The sequence below is a fragment of the Lagenorhynchus albirostris genome, chromosome 7, assembly GCF_949774975.1.
Source record: "Lagenorhynchus albirostris chromosome 7, mLagAlb1.1, whole genome shotgun sequence".
Taxonomy (NCBI): domain Eukaryota; kingdom Metazoa; phylum Chordata; class Mammalia; order Artiodactyla; family Delphinidae; genus Lagenorhynchus; species Lagenorhynchus albirostris.
In genome coordinates this window covers 85,745,954-85,758,577 of record NC_083101.1, presented here as the reverse complement: position 1 = coordinate 85,758,577, position 12,624 = coordinate 85,745,954, and the positions used below count along the sequence as shown (strand labels likewise).

Here is a 12,624-nt window from a genome sequence, read left to right as displayed (position 1 = left end):
CAGATGTTAAGAAACATCTGGACTTTCTTATGCTCTACATATATTAGGATTTTGCCAATGGAATGTAGGTGGAAATGATGTATACTAATTCTAGTTTGAAAACCCAATGAATAATCCTTCATCCACTCTTTTTCATGCATTAAAAGTCATGAGTTTCAATGACAGTATTACAACAGGACAAAAGCCTGGGTGTCTGAGCCACCACTCTGTCTCCATTAGGTTGTGATGTGAAATAGAAATGAACCTTCGATGTACTAAGCTACTAGGATTTCAGGCTTATTAGTTATCGCAACATAACCTAGGCCATCCTAAGACTGAGCTTGGGAAAGCTTTTTTTCTTTTTGTTTTTAACTTCTCTGAACCCCAGTTTCTTCATTAAAAAAATGTTAATTGTAGTACTTATTGTTGTAGTCAAGGCCATATTCACTGTAAGTAACCTACTTAGGCCAACTAAATCAGAAAGGGAATTTGTTGGAAAGATTCATGAAGTCCAGTACCACTGCAGAGGAGGACAGCTTACAAAGAACACATCCTTCTTAGTTCCAGCATTATCATCCAATTCACTAGTGTCTGTGTCTCAAGCTAAGTTCCCAGGACAGAAAATCTGATTGGCTCATATGGCTTATATCAAATGTCTACCTCTGATCCAATCAGCTGCATCCAGAGACAGGGTCACACAAGCAAATGTGTCTTGAATCTTCCTCTTATGGGCAGGGTGCACTTTTCTCCAAGATGGGGATCATGGGCTGAGCAGATACCTCAAAGATATCTGCTATGCTACACACAGGGATGTTGAGGTTACATGAAAAGGCATATGCCGGGCTGATTCTGCATTGTCACGAGCTTGGAAGTCACCACTCCATCCTAACTAACTGCAAGTGAAAAACTGAAAAGGCTGAAAAGTCAAAAACTCTTCTTGGGTCCATAAGAGAAGGAAGGACACAGGGCAAACCATTGTCCCCAAGGTTGGCGAGACAGGTGAAAACAGGCAGTCACATCTCACCAGAGCAAAGACTCATGAAGGGAAATTGCTGCAGGAGCCAGTGCTGGGGTCTAAAGCCTGAACTGTAATTAACAGATTGCTGGAAGTTCAGCCTGGACAGTTCTGAGAGTTAAAAAATTCAGGGCAACCTACAGGGGGCCCCCAGGATTGTGAGTTTTACCTCTAGGAGCTTGACCAGGATACCACAGTGAATGCTGGAGAAAATACTGGGCTTCTGGCTGGGGATGGGAAGGAAACATTTTGAAACACACCAGAGCACTCTGTTCTTAACAAAGCCTGCCCTCAAGGGAAATTAGTTAACTAGAGCAACCCAATCAAGGATTATCAGTCTTAACTGACCTGGGGAAGGGAAATACCTGACTCTAGCCAATTCTAGCCATCCCATACCACTTAAGGGGGGAGAAAAAAACGGAGAAACACTTGTGAAGTTCATAATCTAGAAGCACAGGCTCACAAAATGCTGAGACCTAATCATAGGACTAGGTCCCTCCCCTCACATCTCACCACCTCCTTACTAAAAGCCTATTTACAGCAGTTCCTTTTATCCAGTACACTATATCCAGCTCTCAAGAAAGAATTACAAGGCAAACCAAAGGGCAAAAAACCACAATTTGAAGAGACAGAGCAAGCTTCAGAACAAGACATGGCAGGGATGTTGGAATTACCAGCCTGGGAATTTAGAACAATTATGATGGGACTTCCCTGGTGGTGCAGTGGTTAAGAATCTGCCTGCCAATGCAGGGGACATGGGTTCGATCTCTGGTCCAGGAAGATCCCACGTGCCACGGAGCAACTAAGCCCGTGTGCCGCAACTACTGAGCCGGTGTGCCACAATTACTGAAGCCTGCGCACTCTACGGCCTGCATGCCACAACTACTGAGCCTGTGGGCTGCAACCACTGAAGCCCACGCGCCTAGAGCCCATGCTCTGCAGCAAGAGAATCCTCTCAATGAGAAGCACATGCACCGCAACGAAGAGTAGCCCCCACTCGCTGCAACTAAAGAAAGCCCGTGCGCAGCAACGAAGACCCAACACAGCCAAAAATAAATAAAATTCAAAAAAAAATAAGACAATTATGATAAATTTGCTAGGGACTCTAATGGATAGACAGCATGCAAGAACAGATGGGCAATGTAAGCAAAGAGAAGGAAATCCTAAGAACCAAAAAGAAATACTAGAGATTAAAGAAAACATTGTCACAGAAATGAAGAATGGCTTTGATTGGAATTTGATGGTCATGGCTAAGGAAGGAATCTCCGAGCCTTAGGATATATCAATAATCTTTGAAAACTGAAAAGCAAAGCAAAACATAGACTGGAAAAAAAAACTAACAAACAAACCAGGATATCCAAGGACTGTGGGACAACTACAAAAGATGTAACATGCATATTGGGAACATCAGGAGAAGAAGAAGAAAGAGAGAAAGGAACAGAAGAAATATTTGAAATAATAATGACTGAGAATTTCCTCCAAGTTAATGTCAGACACCAAACCACAGATCCAGGAAATTCACAGAATAACACACAGGATAAATGCCAAAAAACCACACCTAAGCCTAACATCATCAAACTACAGAAAATCAAAGATAAAGAAAAAATCCTGAAAGAAGCCAGAAGAGGAAATAAACACCTTACCTGCAGAGGAACAAAGAAGTACATCTGACTTCTTCTCAGAAACCATGCAAACAAGAAGACTTGGAGTGAAATATTTAAAGTGTTTAGAGGAAAAAACCCATCAACCTCTGAATTCTGTACTCTGTAAAATTATCCATCAAAAGTGGAGAGGGACTTCACTGGTGGTCCACTGGTTAAGACTTTGCCTTCCAATGCAGGGGGTGTGGGTTTGATCCCTGGTCAGGGAGCTGTAATCCTACATGCCCCAAGGCCAAAACTCCAAAATGTAAAACAAAAGCAATATTGTAACAAATTCAATAAAGACTTCCAAAAAAACAAAGTGAAGGAGAAACAAAAACTTTCTCAGACTAACAAAAATTGAGGGCATTTGTTGCTAGTAGGTCTTCCTTGCAAGAAATGTTAAATGATGTTCTTTAGAGAGAAGGAAAATGATATAGGTCAGAAGCTTGGACCTACATAAAGAAAGGAAGAGCATTGAAGAAGGAAAAAAAGAAGGTAAAATAAAAACTTTTATTTTTTATTCTTAATTGATCTAACAGAAAACCGTTTTTTCAAAATACTAATAGCAAGAATGTATTCAGTTATGACTTACTCTTAATTGATCTAATAGACAACAGTTTGTTCAAAATAGCAACAATGTATTCAATTATATCTGCTTATGTATATATCATATATATGCACTTATGTATGCTTACATATAAGTGAAATGAATGATAGCAATTATACAGGGACAGGAGGATGGAACTAGAATTATTTTGTTATTATAAGGTACAACTACCCATGAAGAGGTATATGTTATTTGAAAGTGAAATTGGATTAGTTGTAAATGTATATTGCAAACTCTAGGGAGAACACTAAAAATAGTAAAAGGAAGTATAACTGATATGCTAAGAAAGGAAAGCACAGGAAATCATATAACATGACTAATTAAAATCACAAAAGGCAGAAAAAGAAAGGAAGACAACAATAGGAACAAAGAACAAGGGCAAAAAATAGAAAATAGTAACAAATATGGTTACTATTTTCCATTAATCCAACTGTATCAATAATCACTTTGAATGTCAATGATCTAAATACACCAATTAAAAGAATGGATGAAAAACATGACCTAACTATATGTTGTCTACAAGAAACCCACTTTAAATATAAAGACACATATAGATTAAAAGTAAATGGATGGAGAAAAGTATATCATGCTAACACTAATGAAAAGAGAGCAGGAGTAGCTATATTAATGTTAGACAGAACATACTTCAAAGTAAGGAAAGTTATTAGGGATAAAGAGGGGTATTACATAATAATAAGGGAGTCAATTCTTGAACAAGACATAATAGTGTATGTGCCTAACAACTGAGCATCAAACTTCATGAAGCAAAATGGATAAAACTGTAAGGAGGAAGATGAATCCACTATCATAGCTGGGGATTTCAACACTCTTCTCTCAGAAATGGAAAGGCCCAGCAGGCGAAAATCAACACATGGTTGAACTTAACACCATTTATCAACAAGATATAATTGACATCTACAGACTACTTCATCCAACAACAGCAGAATACACATTTTCCTCAAGCTTACATGGAACATTCACCAATATAGACCACATTCTGGGCCATAAAACACACCTTGACATATTTAAAAGAATAGAAATCACACAATGTCTGCTTTTAGACCACAATGGAAATAAACTAGAAACCAATAACAGAAAGTTAAGTGGAAAATCCCAAAATACATGGAAATTCAATAACATACTTCTAAATAACATATGAATGAAAGAAAAACATCTCAAGAGAAATTTTAAAATATTTTGAACTAAATGAGAATAAAAATACAACTTATCAAAATTTGTGGGATACAGTGAAAAGCAGTGCTTAGAGGGAAATTTATAGCATTAAATGCATATATTAGAGAATAAGAAAGATATAAAATCAATCTAAGTTTCCACCATAGGAATCTAGGAAAAGAGGAACAAATTAAACCCAAAGTAAGCAGAAGAAAGGAAATAATAAGAATTAGAGCAGAAATCAATGAAAGTAAAACAGAAATCAGTAACGAAAATCAACAAAACCAAAACCTGGTTCTTTGAAAAGATCAATAAAATTGATAAGCCTCTAGCCAGGCTAACTAAGAAAAAAGAGAGAAGACATAAATTACTAGTATCAGAAATAAAAGATGGAACATTACTACAGATCGTTTGGAAATTAAAACGATGATGAAGGGGGCTTCCCTGGTGGCCCAGTGGTTAAGAATCTGTGTTCCAATGCAGGGGACATGAGTTTGATCCCTGGTCAGGGAACAAAAATCCCACATGCTACAGGGCAATTAAGCCCACATGCCACAACTACTGAGCCCACATGCTCTGGACCCTGCATGCCACAACTAGAAGCCCGTGCTCTGCAACAAAGAGCCCATGACCTGCAACGAAAGATCCCGTATGCCACAATGAAGATCTGCGTGCCACAACTAAGACCCGATGCAGCTAAATAAATAAATAAACAGGGCTTCCCTGGTGGCACAGTGGTTGAGAGTCCGCCTGCCGATGCAGGGGACACGGGTTTGTGCCCGGTCCGGGAAGATCCCACATGCCGCGTAGCGGCTGGGCCCATGAGCCATGGCCACTGAGCCTGCGCGTCTGGAGCCTGTGCTCCACAACGGGAGAGGCCGCAGCAGTGAGAGGCCCACGTGCCGCCAAAAAAAATGGGCCAAAGACTTTAACAGACACCTCACCAAAGAAGATACACAGATGACAGACAAATAAGCATATGAAAACATGCTCCACATCATATGTCATCAGGAAAATGCAAATTTAAAGAACGAGACATTCCTACACACCTATTAGAATGACCAAAATCCAGAATACCAAATGCTGGTGAAGATGTAGAGCAACAGGAACCCTCATCCTTTGCTGATGGGAATGCAAATTGGTCCAGCCGCTTCAGAAGACAGTTGGAGGTTTCTTACAAAACCAAACATACTCTCGCCATATGATCACACTCCTTGGTATTTACCCAAAGGAGCTGAAAACTGACATTAGTACAAAAACCTGCAGACTGTTGTTAATAGTTGCTTTATTCATAATTGCTAAGACTTGGTAGCAACCAGGATGTCTTTCAGTAGAGGAATGAATAAATAAACTGTGGTCCATCCAGACAATGGAATATTATTCATTGCTAAAAGAAATGAGCTATCAAGCAATGAAAAGACGTGAAGGAATCTTAAATGCATATTACTAAGTGAAAGCAGCCATCTGAAAGGGCTACCTACTGTATGATTCTAACTAGTTTACATTCTGCAGAGAGCAAAACTACGGAGGCAATAAGAATATCAGTGGTCACGAGGGGTGAGGTGGTGGGGAGCAATGAAAGGCAGGACACAGAGCATTTTTAGGGCAGTGAAACTACTCTGTGTGATATTATGATAGATAGATATATGTCATGATACAATTGTCCAGACCCACAGAATGTACAACACCCATAGTAAACCTTAAGGTAAACTATAGATTTTGGGTGATAACGATGGGTTAATGTAGGTTCATTTTTGTAAAAAAAAAAAAAAAAGAGAGAGAAAAAACAAATACCATTCTGGTGAGTGATATTGTGATGTTGATAACAGGGAAGGCCATGCATGTGTGGGTACAGAGGGAAATGAAGAATCTCTCTACCTCCTCGCAATTTTGTTGTAAACCTAAACTACTCTAAAAGATAAAGCCTTATTATTTTTTTTTTAAAAAGCGTAGTATGATGAGAATATAAGTAAATGGTGCAATGGGAACCAAAGAATTAAAATATAGTTCCAACATATGCCAGCCCCACTTTAACTTTATTTTTGCATTTGAAGAATGTATATAGCACTTTCCTACATATTTTTATACATTGAAAACTAGACTTGGTATCTTGGTAAAACTATGTTATAGGAAAGCAGAAATGGTATTCTTTATTTTTTTATCTTTGTTTTCTGTTATCCAACAAAGCTGATGCTTAATCATCAAGCTGGTTTCACTGGCACGTGAGAAAAGGAAGGTGTGATCTGCAGAGAAACAGAGTTCCTATGTGAAGCTGTTTAGAATGGCACTCAATGTTCAGTGCTCAAGTATGTAGTAAGTACTGTAGTCCTATGGGGGCAAGTGTGTAGGTATTTTGAAACATTTTGCCATAATTGTAATTTTTTTTGCATTTTTACCTGATGGCATTATTTCCTCTTTTTTGTTGTTTTTTTTCCAAATTTATTTATATTTTTGGCTGCATTAGGTCTTCGTCACTGCCCGCTGGCTTTCTCTAGTTGAGGCGAGCGGGGGCTACTCTTCGTTGCAGTGTGCGGGCTTCTTACTGTGGTGGCTTCTCTTGTTGTGGAGCACGGGCTCTAGGTGTGCAGGCTTCAACAGTTGTGGCACATGGGCTCAGTAGTTGTGGCACACAGGCTCAGTAGTTGTGGCTCACGGGCTCTAGAGCACAGGCTCAGTAGTTGTGGCACACAGGCTCAGTAGTTGTGGCTCACGGGCTCTAGAGCACTGGCTCAGTAGCTGTAATGCACAAGCTTAGTTGCTCCACGGCATGTGGGATCTTCCCGGACCAGGGCTCGAACCCATGTCCCCTACATTGGCAGGCGGATTCTTAACCACTGCGCAACAGGGGAGCCCAGCATTACTTCTTATAATAAAACTTTTTCTGATTGAAAACTTCAAAAACAAAGTAAAACAAAAACCTATGTTGGGGACTCCCCTGGTGGTCCAATGGTTAAAGACTCCACACTTCCAATGCAGGGGGCCCGGGTTCAATTCCTGCTCAGGGAACTAGATCTCGCATGCTGCAACTAAGACCAGGTGAAGCCAAATACACAAATAAATATTAAAAACAAAACAAAACCCAAAAAACCTATGTTGGGATTCCATAAAGCATCTTAGAGTTTTGCTAACAAAGCTTGGTCCCTCAGCTGATATTCTAGAGGCACATTCCAGGTCCTTGTCTTTGGGTGGAGGGCCCTGAGGCAGCAGCAAGATTGCCCCAGCCGTTAGGACGGTCTGCTTGACCTTATTTACTTAGACTCAGTCCTGTGAGCATCTTTCACTAAGCAGAGCAAAGCCATAGATAGCTTTGTGGTCACCAGTGTATCCTTGGCACTGAAATAACTGAGCTGGAGGCTCTTCTACCTTCCTCTGGGCTTTCGCCACAGCTGCTCTTTCAGTTTCCACCCTGTCCTGTGCCCTGAAAGAACTTTGGCATTTGCTGAAAGGTCATCAGCTGCAATTTTAGACCATTGGGTAACAAACTTCTGACATTTAAATGCAGCTGCAAAGTGGTGGGATTGCTGTACCGGCTGTCAGCCTGGGCTGGACGGTGACAGAAGTAGCAGCCCCTTCCTCGGATCCCTTTATGGACGAGTGGTTGACTGCTTATAAAGGACACCAGCCAATACTCTCCCTTCTGACTCCCAAATTATCTAGTCTTGTTCATTCTTAACACCCATAGTGTGCTGGGCACCAGGGATTCTCCGGACAGTTGTGCTGAAGCACTAGTTTGTATATTTCCAATCTCTTGTGAACAAATACATAATAAAAATTAACTAGAAAGGCTAATAAACACATGAAAAGATGCTCAACATCACCAATCATTAGGGAAATGCCAATCAAAGCCACAATGAGGGCTTCCCTGGTGGCGCAGTGGTTGAGAGTCCGTCTGCCGATGCAGGAGACACGGGTTCGTGCCCCGGTCCGGGAAGATCTCACATGCCACGGAGCGGCTGGGCCCGTGAGCCATGGCCGCTGAACCTGCGTGTCCGGAGCCTGTTGCTCTGCAATGGGAGAGGCCACAACAGTGAGAGGCCCGCGTACCACAAAAAAAAAAAAAAAAAAAGCCACAATGAGATACCATTTCATACCCGTTAGGATGCTAGTTATAAAAAAACAAACAAAAAAACCCCAGAAGATAACAACTGTTGGCAAGGATGTTGAGACATTGGAACCCTTGTGCACTGCTGGTGGGAATGTAAAATGGTGCAGCCACTGTGGAAAATGGTACACTGATTCCTCAAGAAGTTAAACATAGAATTACCATATGATCCAGCAATTCTACTTCTGTGTATGTATATACCCCCAAAAAACTGAAAGCAGGGACTTGAACATGTATTCGTCCTACCGTGGACATGATAGCATTATTCACAGTAGCAAAAAGGTGGAAACAACCAAAGTGTCCGTCGGTGGATTAATGGATAAACAAAATGTGGTATATCCACCAATGGGATATTATTCAGTCTTAAAAAGGAAGGAAATTCAGACACGTGCTACAACACGGATGCACCTTGAAAATATGATGCTAAGTGCAATAAGCCAGCCACAGAAGGAGAAATATTGTATGATTCCACTTATAAGAAGTACCTAGAATCGTCAAATTCATAGAAATAGCAAGTAGAACTGCAGGTGGTCAGGGACTAAGGATTGAGGGGGAAGAGAGAGTTAGTGTTTAATAGGCACAGAGTTTCACTTTACAGTAAAAAGACTTTTTAAAAATGTACAGTTCTCTGAATGTTAACACATGTATGGGTTCAAGTTGCCATCACCGCAATCAGGATACAGAACAGTTCCATCAGGCAAAAACTTCCCCATCCTGTCCTCCCTGCCCCACACCGGCTATCCCTGGCAACCATGAAGTTGGTCTCTAACTCTCTAATTTTGTCTTTTTTGAGAATATCATATAAAGGGAATCATACAGCCTATAGTCTTTTTTTTTTTTTTTTGCGGTACGCGGGCCTCTCACTGTCGTGGCCTCTCCCGTTGCGGAGCACAGGCTCCGGACGCGCAGGCTCAGCGGCCATGGCTCACGGGCCCAGCCGCTCCGCGGCACATGGGATCTTCCTGGACCGGGGCACGAACCCATGTCCCCTGCATCGGCAGGCGGACTCTTTTAAGACTGGCTTCTTTCACCAGCATAATGCCTTTGAGATTAGTCCCAGTGCCACATGGAAGAATAGCTTGTTTCTTTTTATTGCTGAATAGAGTTCTATTGTATCCATCCACCACAGTTTCTTTACCACTATTGAAGAGCATCTGGGTGTTCGCTGTTCCTGACAATTTTAAATAGAGCTGCTATAAATATTCACGAATGGGTTTTGGTGTGAACATACGATTCATTTCTCTAGGGAAGATGTGACGGTCCACTCTGAGTGGCATCGTTTTGTACCACCACAAAGAGGGGAAACCCTCTTAATCAGATGACATTCGACTTCAAAGGAAAATCTGGAAACCAATCAGCCGGGCCACTCTCTTTATCTTGTGGCCATTTACTGGCCCAGAACTCCTAATATCCAGCCACTGCTCTTTCTATAATTATGTCTGAAGAATCATGGTTGATCTCCCATGTGAAAGACAAAACTGAGTTATTTATTGATGGCAACATGAAACATCAGGATCAAAGAAAGTTCCATTCTACAGTCCTCACAATTTCCAGAAGCTCTTGGGGAAGAAAAAGAAAGTTTTCCAATTTAGACGCTGGTGATGTCAAAATTAAAATGTTCTGACATAGAAGCTCCTCTTCTAGGGCTGTATCTCACACAAGCACATACACAAAGGTAAGGATCTTGGTACAGCATTGTTTGAGGAGCAAATATTTCAATATCTGACTGGGGCTTCCCTGGTGGCGCAGTGGTTGGGAGTCCGCCTGCCGATGCAGGGGACACGGGTTCGTGCCCCGGTCCGGGAAGATCCCACATGCCGCGGAGCGGCTGGGCCCGTGAGCCATGGCCGCTGAGCCTGCGCGTCCGGAGCCTGTGCTCCGCAAAGGGAGAGGCCACAACAGTGAGAGGCCCGCGTACCACAAAAAAAAAAAAAAAAAAAATCTGACCGTCAACACAGTGGGAAAGCAGTATGTCTCTGTGTGTCGACACGGATGTATTTCCCAGATGTTTTGCTGTGGAAGACACTTCTGATTGGTTGATTCACTATCAGTGCCCGACTCTTGCAGCAAAGCATCATCATATGCCGTAAATCTGGCCAGTGCTTCAAAAGTGGAAGGCTACTTGGGGTGGGGGTGCGGGGTAGGCAGAGGGTGTTTCTGGGGGAACTATTTCTTTCCTAATAAAAGGGCACGGATGTGGTTGCCCTTCTCCCCTCTTTCGGTCTTCAGATGTTCAGAGCTGTAGTGGCCATTTTGTGCCCGTGAGATGGTAAGCTTGGAGGCAAAAACCAGCCGACAGAGGATGACGGAGAAGAGACAGAGAGGGGTTCCTAATGGAACTTTTGACCAGCTAAATGAATGCCAGCTGCTGCCTTGGAGAAAATATGAGGCTAATGAACCCCACATATTTAAATCACTCTACGTTTGCTATTACTTGCAGCTAAACACATTCTGGTTGAAGTAACTGTCAAAGGAAAATAATCAGCTTGCACAGCAATGTGCATATTGTCCTATTTTGTAAAATGAAATTGTATATGTATACAGGATAGTTATACATACATCAACAAATTGGAAGCGTAATAACAACTAGCAAGTATTGAGCACCTACTATGACAGGCACATCTTATCACTTTAATCCTCACAACCCCTCTGTCAGGTAGATGTTTTATTGTTATCACCATTTACAAGTGAGGAAACTGAGGCTTCAGGAGCTTTTCCAAACTGTACAACTAGCAGATGACTAGCCTGGGACTCGGAGCCAGGTGTCTCTTCCCCCAGAGAAAGTGCTTGGACCACCCTATGCAGACCTCCTCCCCTGTTTACAAATACAGATCCCCACCACCTCTAATGCAGTTATTTCTGGCAGTGGGTTGGAGGATTAGCTGGTTCTGTAGTGTTTCCTTTCCAATCAGCAAGCATCATTTTTGCTATAAAAATGCAAATCTAGAGAAATTGAAAAAATAAAGAATTGATCACATAACCCTAGTGCTAGGCACTAGGAATAGTTTTTTCTTCCAGATTTGAATACCTATTATAAATATCCATCCGATCATACATGCTTTTTGGAATTTAAAAGCATCCTTTTCAAACATATGAAAGAACCCTGGCTAAGAAGTCCCAGGATTGCCATCATTTTGTTACGTGACCTGTACCCCAGATAAGATATCTGCCAATCTGCCTCCTGCAATATGAGGGAATGGGGCCCTGCAGTAGATACATGAGAAGAAACCTTTTGAGTCTTTGAATAAGAGGGTTTTATGGATCTTTTTTTTTTTTTTTTTAGTGGCTGGAATTCTCATCTCTTACCTTTACTAAACAGTTGCTTCTTAGGATCTTTAAAGAAAAAGTTTCGTCAAGAAGAAGTAGGTCTGTGTTTCCCAGCTGCCCGGTTCTATTTACAGCTTGGCAGCGTTCAGATCAGCCAGTCCTGAGAGGTTTCCTTGAGGACTCGCCCAGTTATCTCAACCACGTGGCCTGGGGCACTTTCCCTTAAAGGTCCTGGCATGGCCAGTACAGATTTCTAATCAGCTCTGATACCGCAGAGCCACTGACCGGCCCTTAGAGATAAGGCTTTCTTCTGCAGGGAGAAAAGGATTTGAAAAACTACCCGCCGCAATGGGGGACAGAAGCCCCTTCGAAACGGACATGCTCACCCTGACCCGTTACGTTATGGAAAAGGGGCGTCAGGCCAAAGGCACCGGGGAGCTCACACAGCTGCTGAACTCCATGCTGACGGCCATCAAAGCCATCTCCTCGGCCGTGCGCAAGGCTGGCCTGGCCCACCTGTGAGTCTGCCCTGCTGCGACACGCAGTGATGGGGGGCCCCGGTGCGGGTGGGCAGAGCTGTAGGTGCTTGGGCCGAAACGGACTCAGAAGTATTAGCCCGTGAGCCCTGGAGGGAAGTTGCCTTTAAAGTTTCTGCCAGGTGTCCTTCGATAAAGGGGCCTTCGACTTGTTTCAAGAAAGAAACAAAATACTTGGAGACATGCTATGGAGAAAAAATATATAATTTTCCCAGTTACCATGTATTATAATGATAAGCTCAGGGGCTTGTTCCATTGAAACATATCCTGAGTTATCGTGACTTGTGCTTGCATTCTCACTG

General features: G+C 42.2%; 1 protein-coding gene across 2 annotated transcripts in view; it reads left to right on the top strand.

Moving 5' to 3' along the window:
- The first annotated feature begins 12,033 nt into the window (after window positions 1–12,033).
- The window catches only part of FBP2 (fructose-bisphosphatase 2), a 35,667-nt gene continuing 35,076 nt past the window's right edge, over window positions 12,034–12,624 (top strand). For both annotated transcript variants that reach the window (XM_060155369.1, XM_060155368.1), the window contains exon 1: window positions 12,034–12,304. In XM_060155369.1, the coding sequence (XP_060011352.1) occupies window positions 12,135–12,304 (170 nt within the window). In that variant the 5' untranslated portion in view covers window positions 12,034–12,134. The remainder of the gene's footprint in view (window positions 12,305–12,624) is intronic.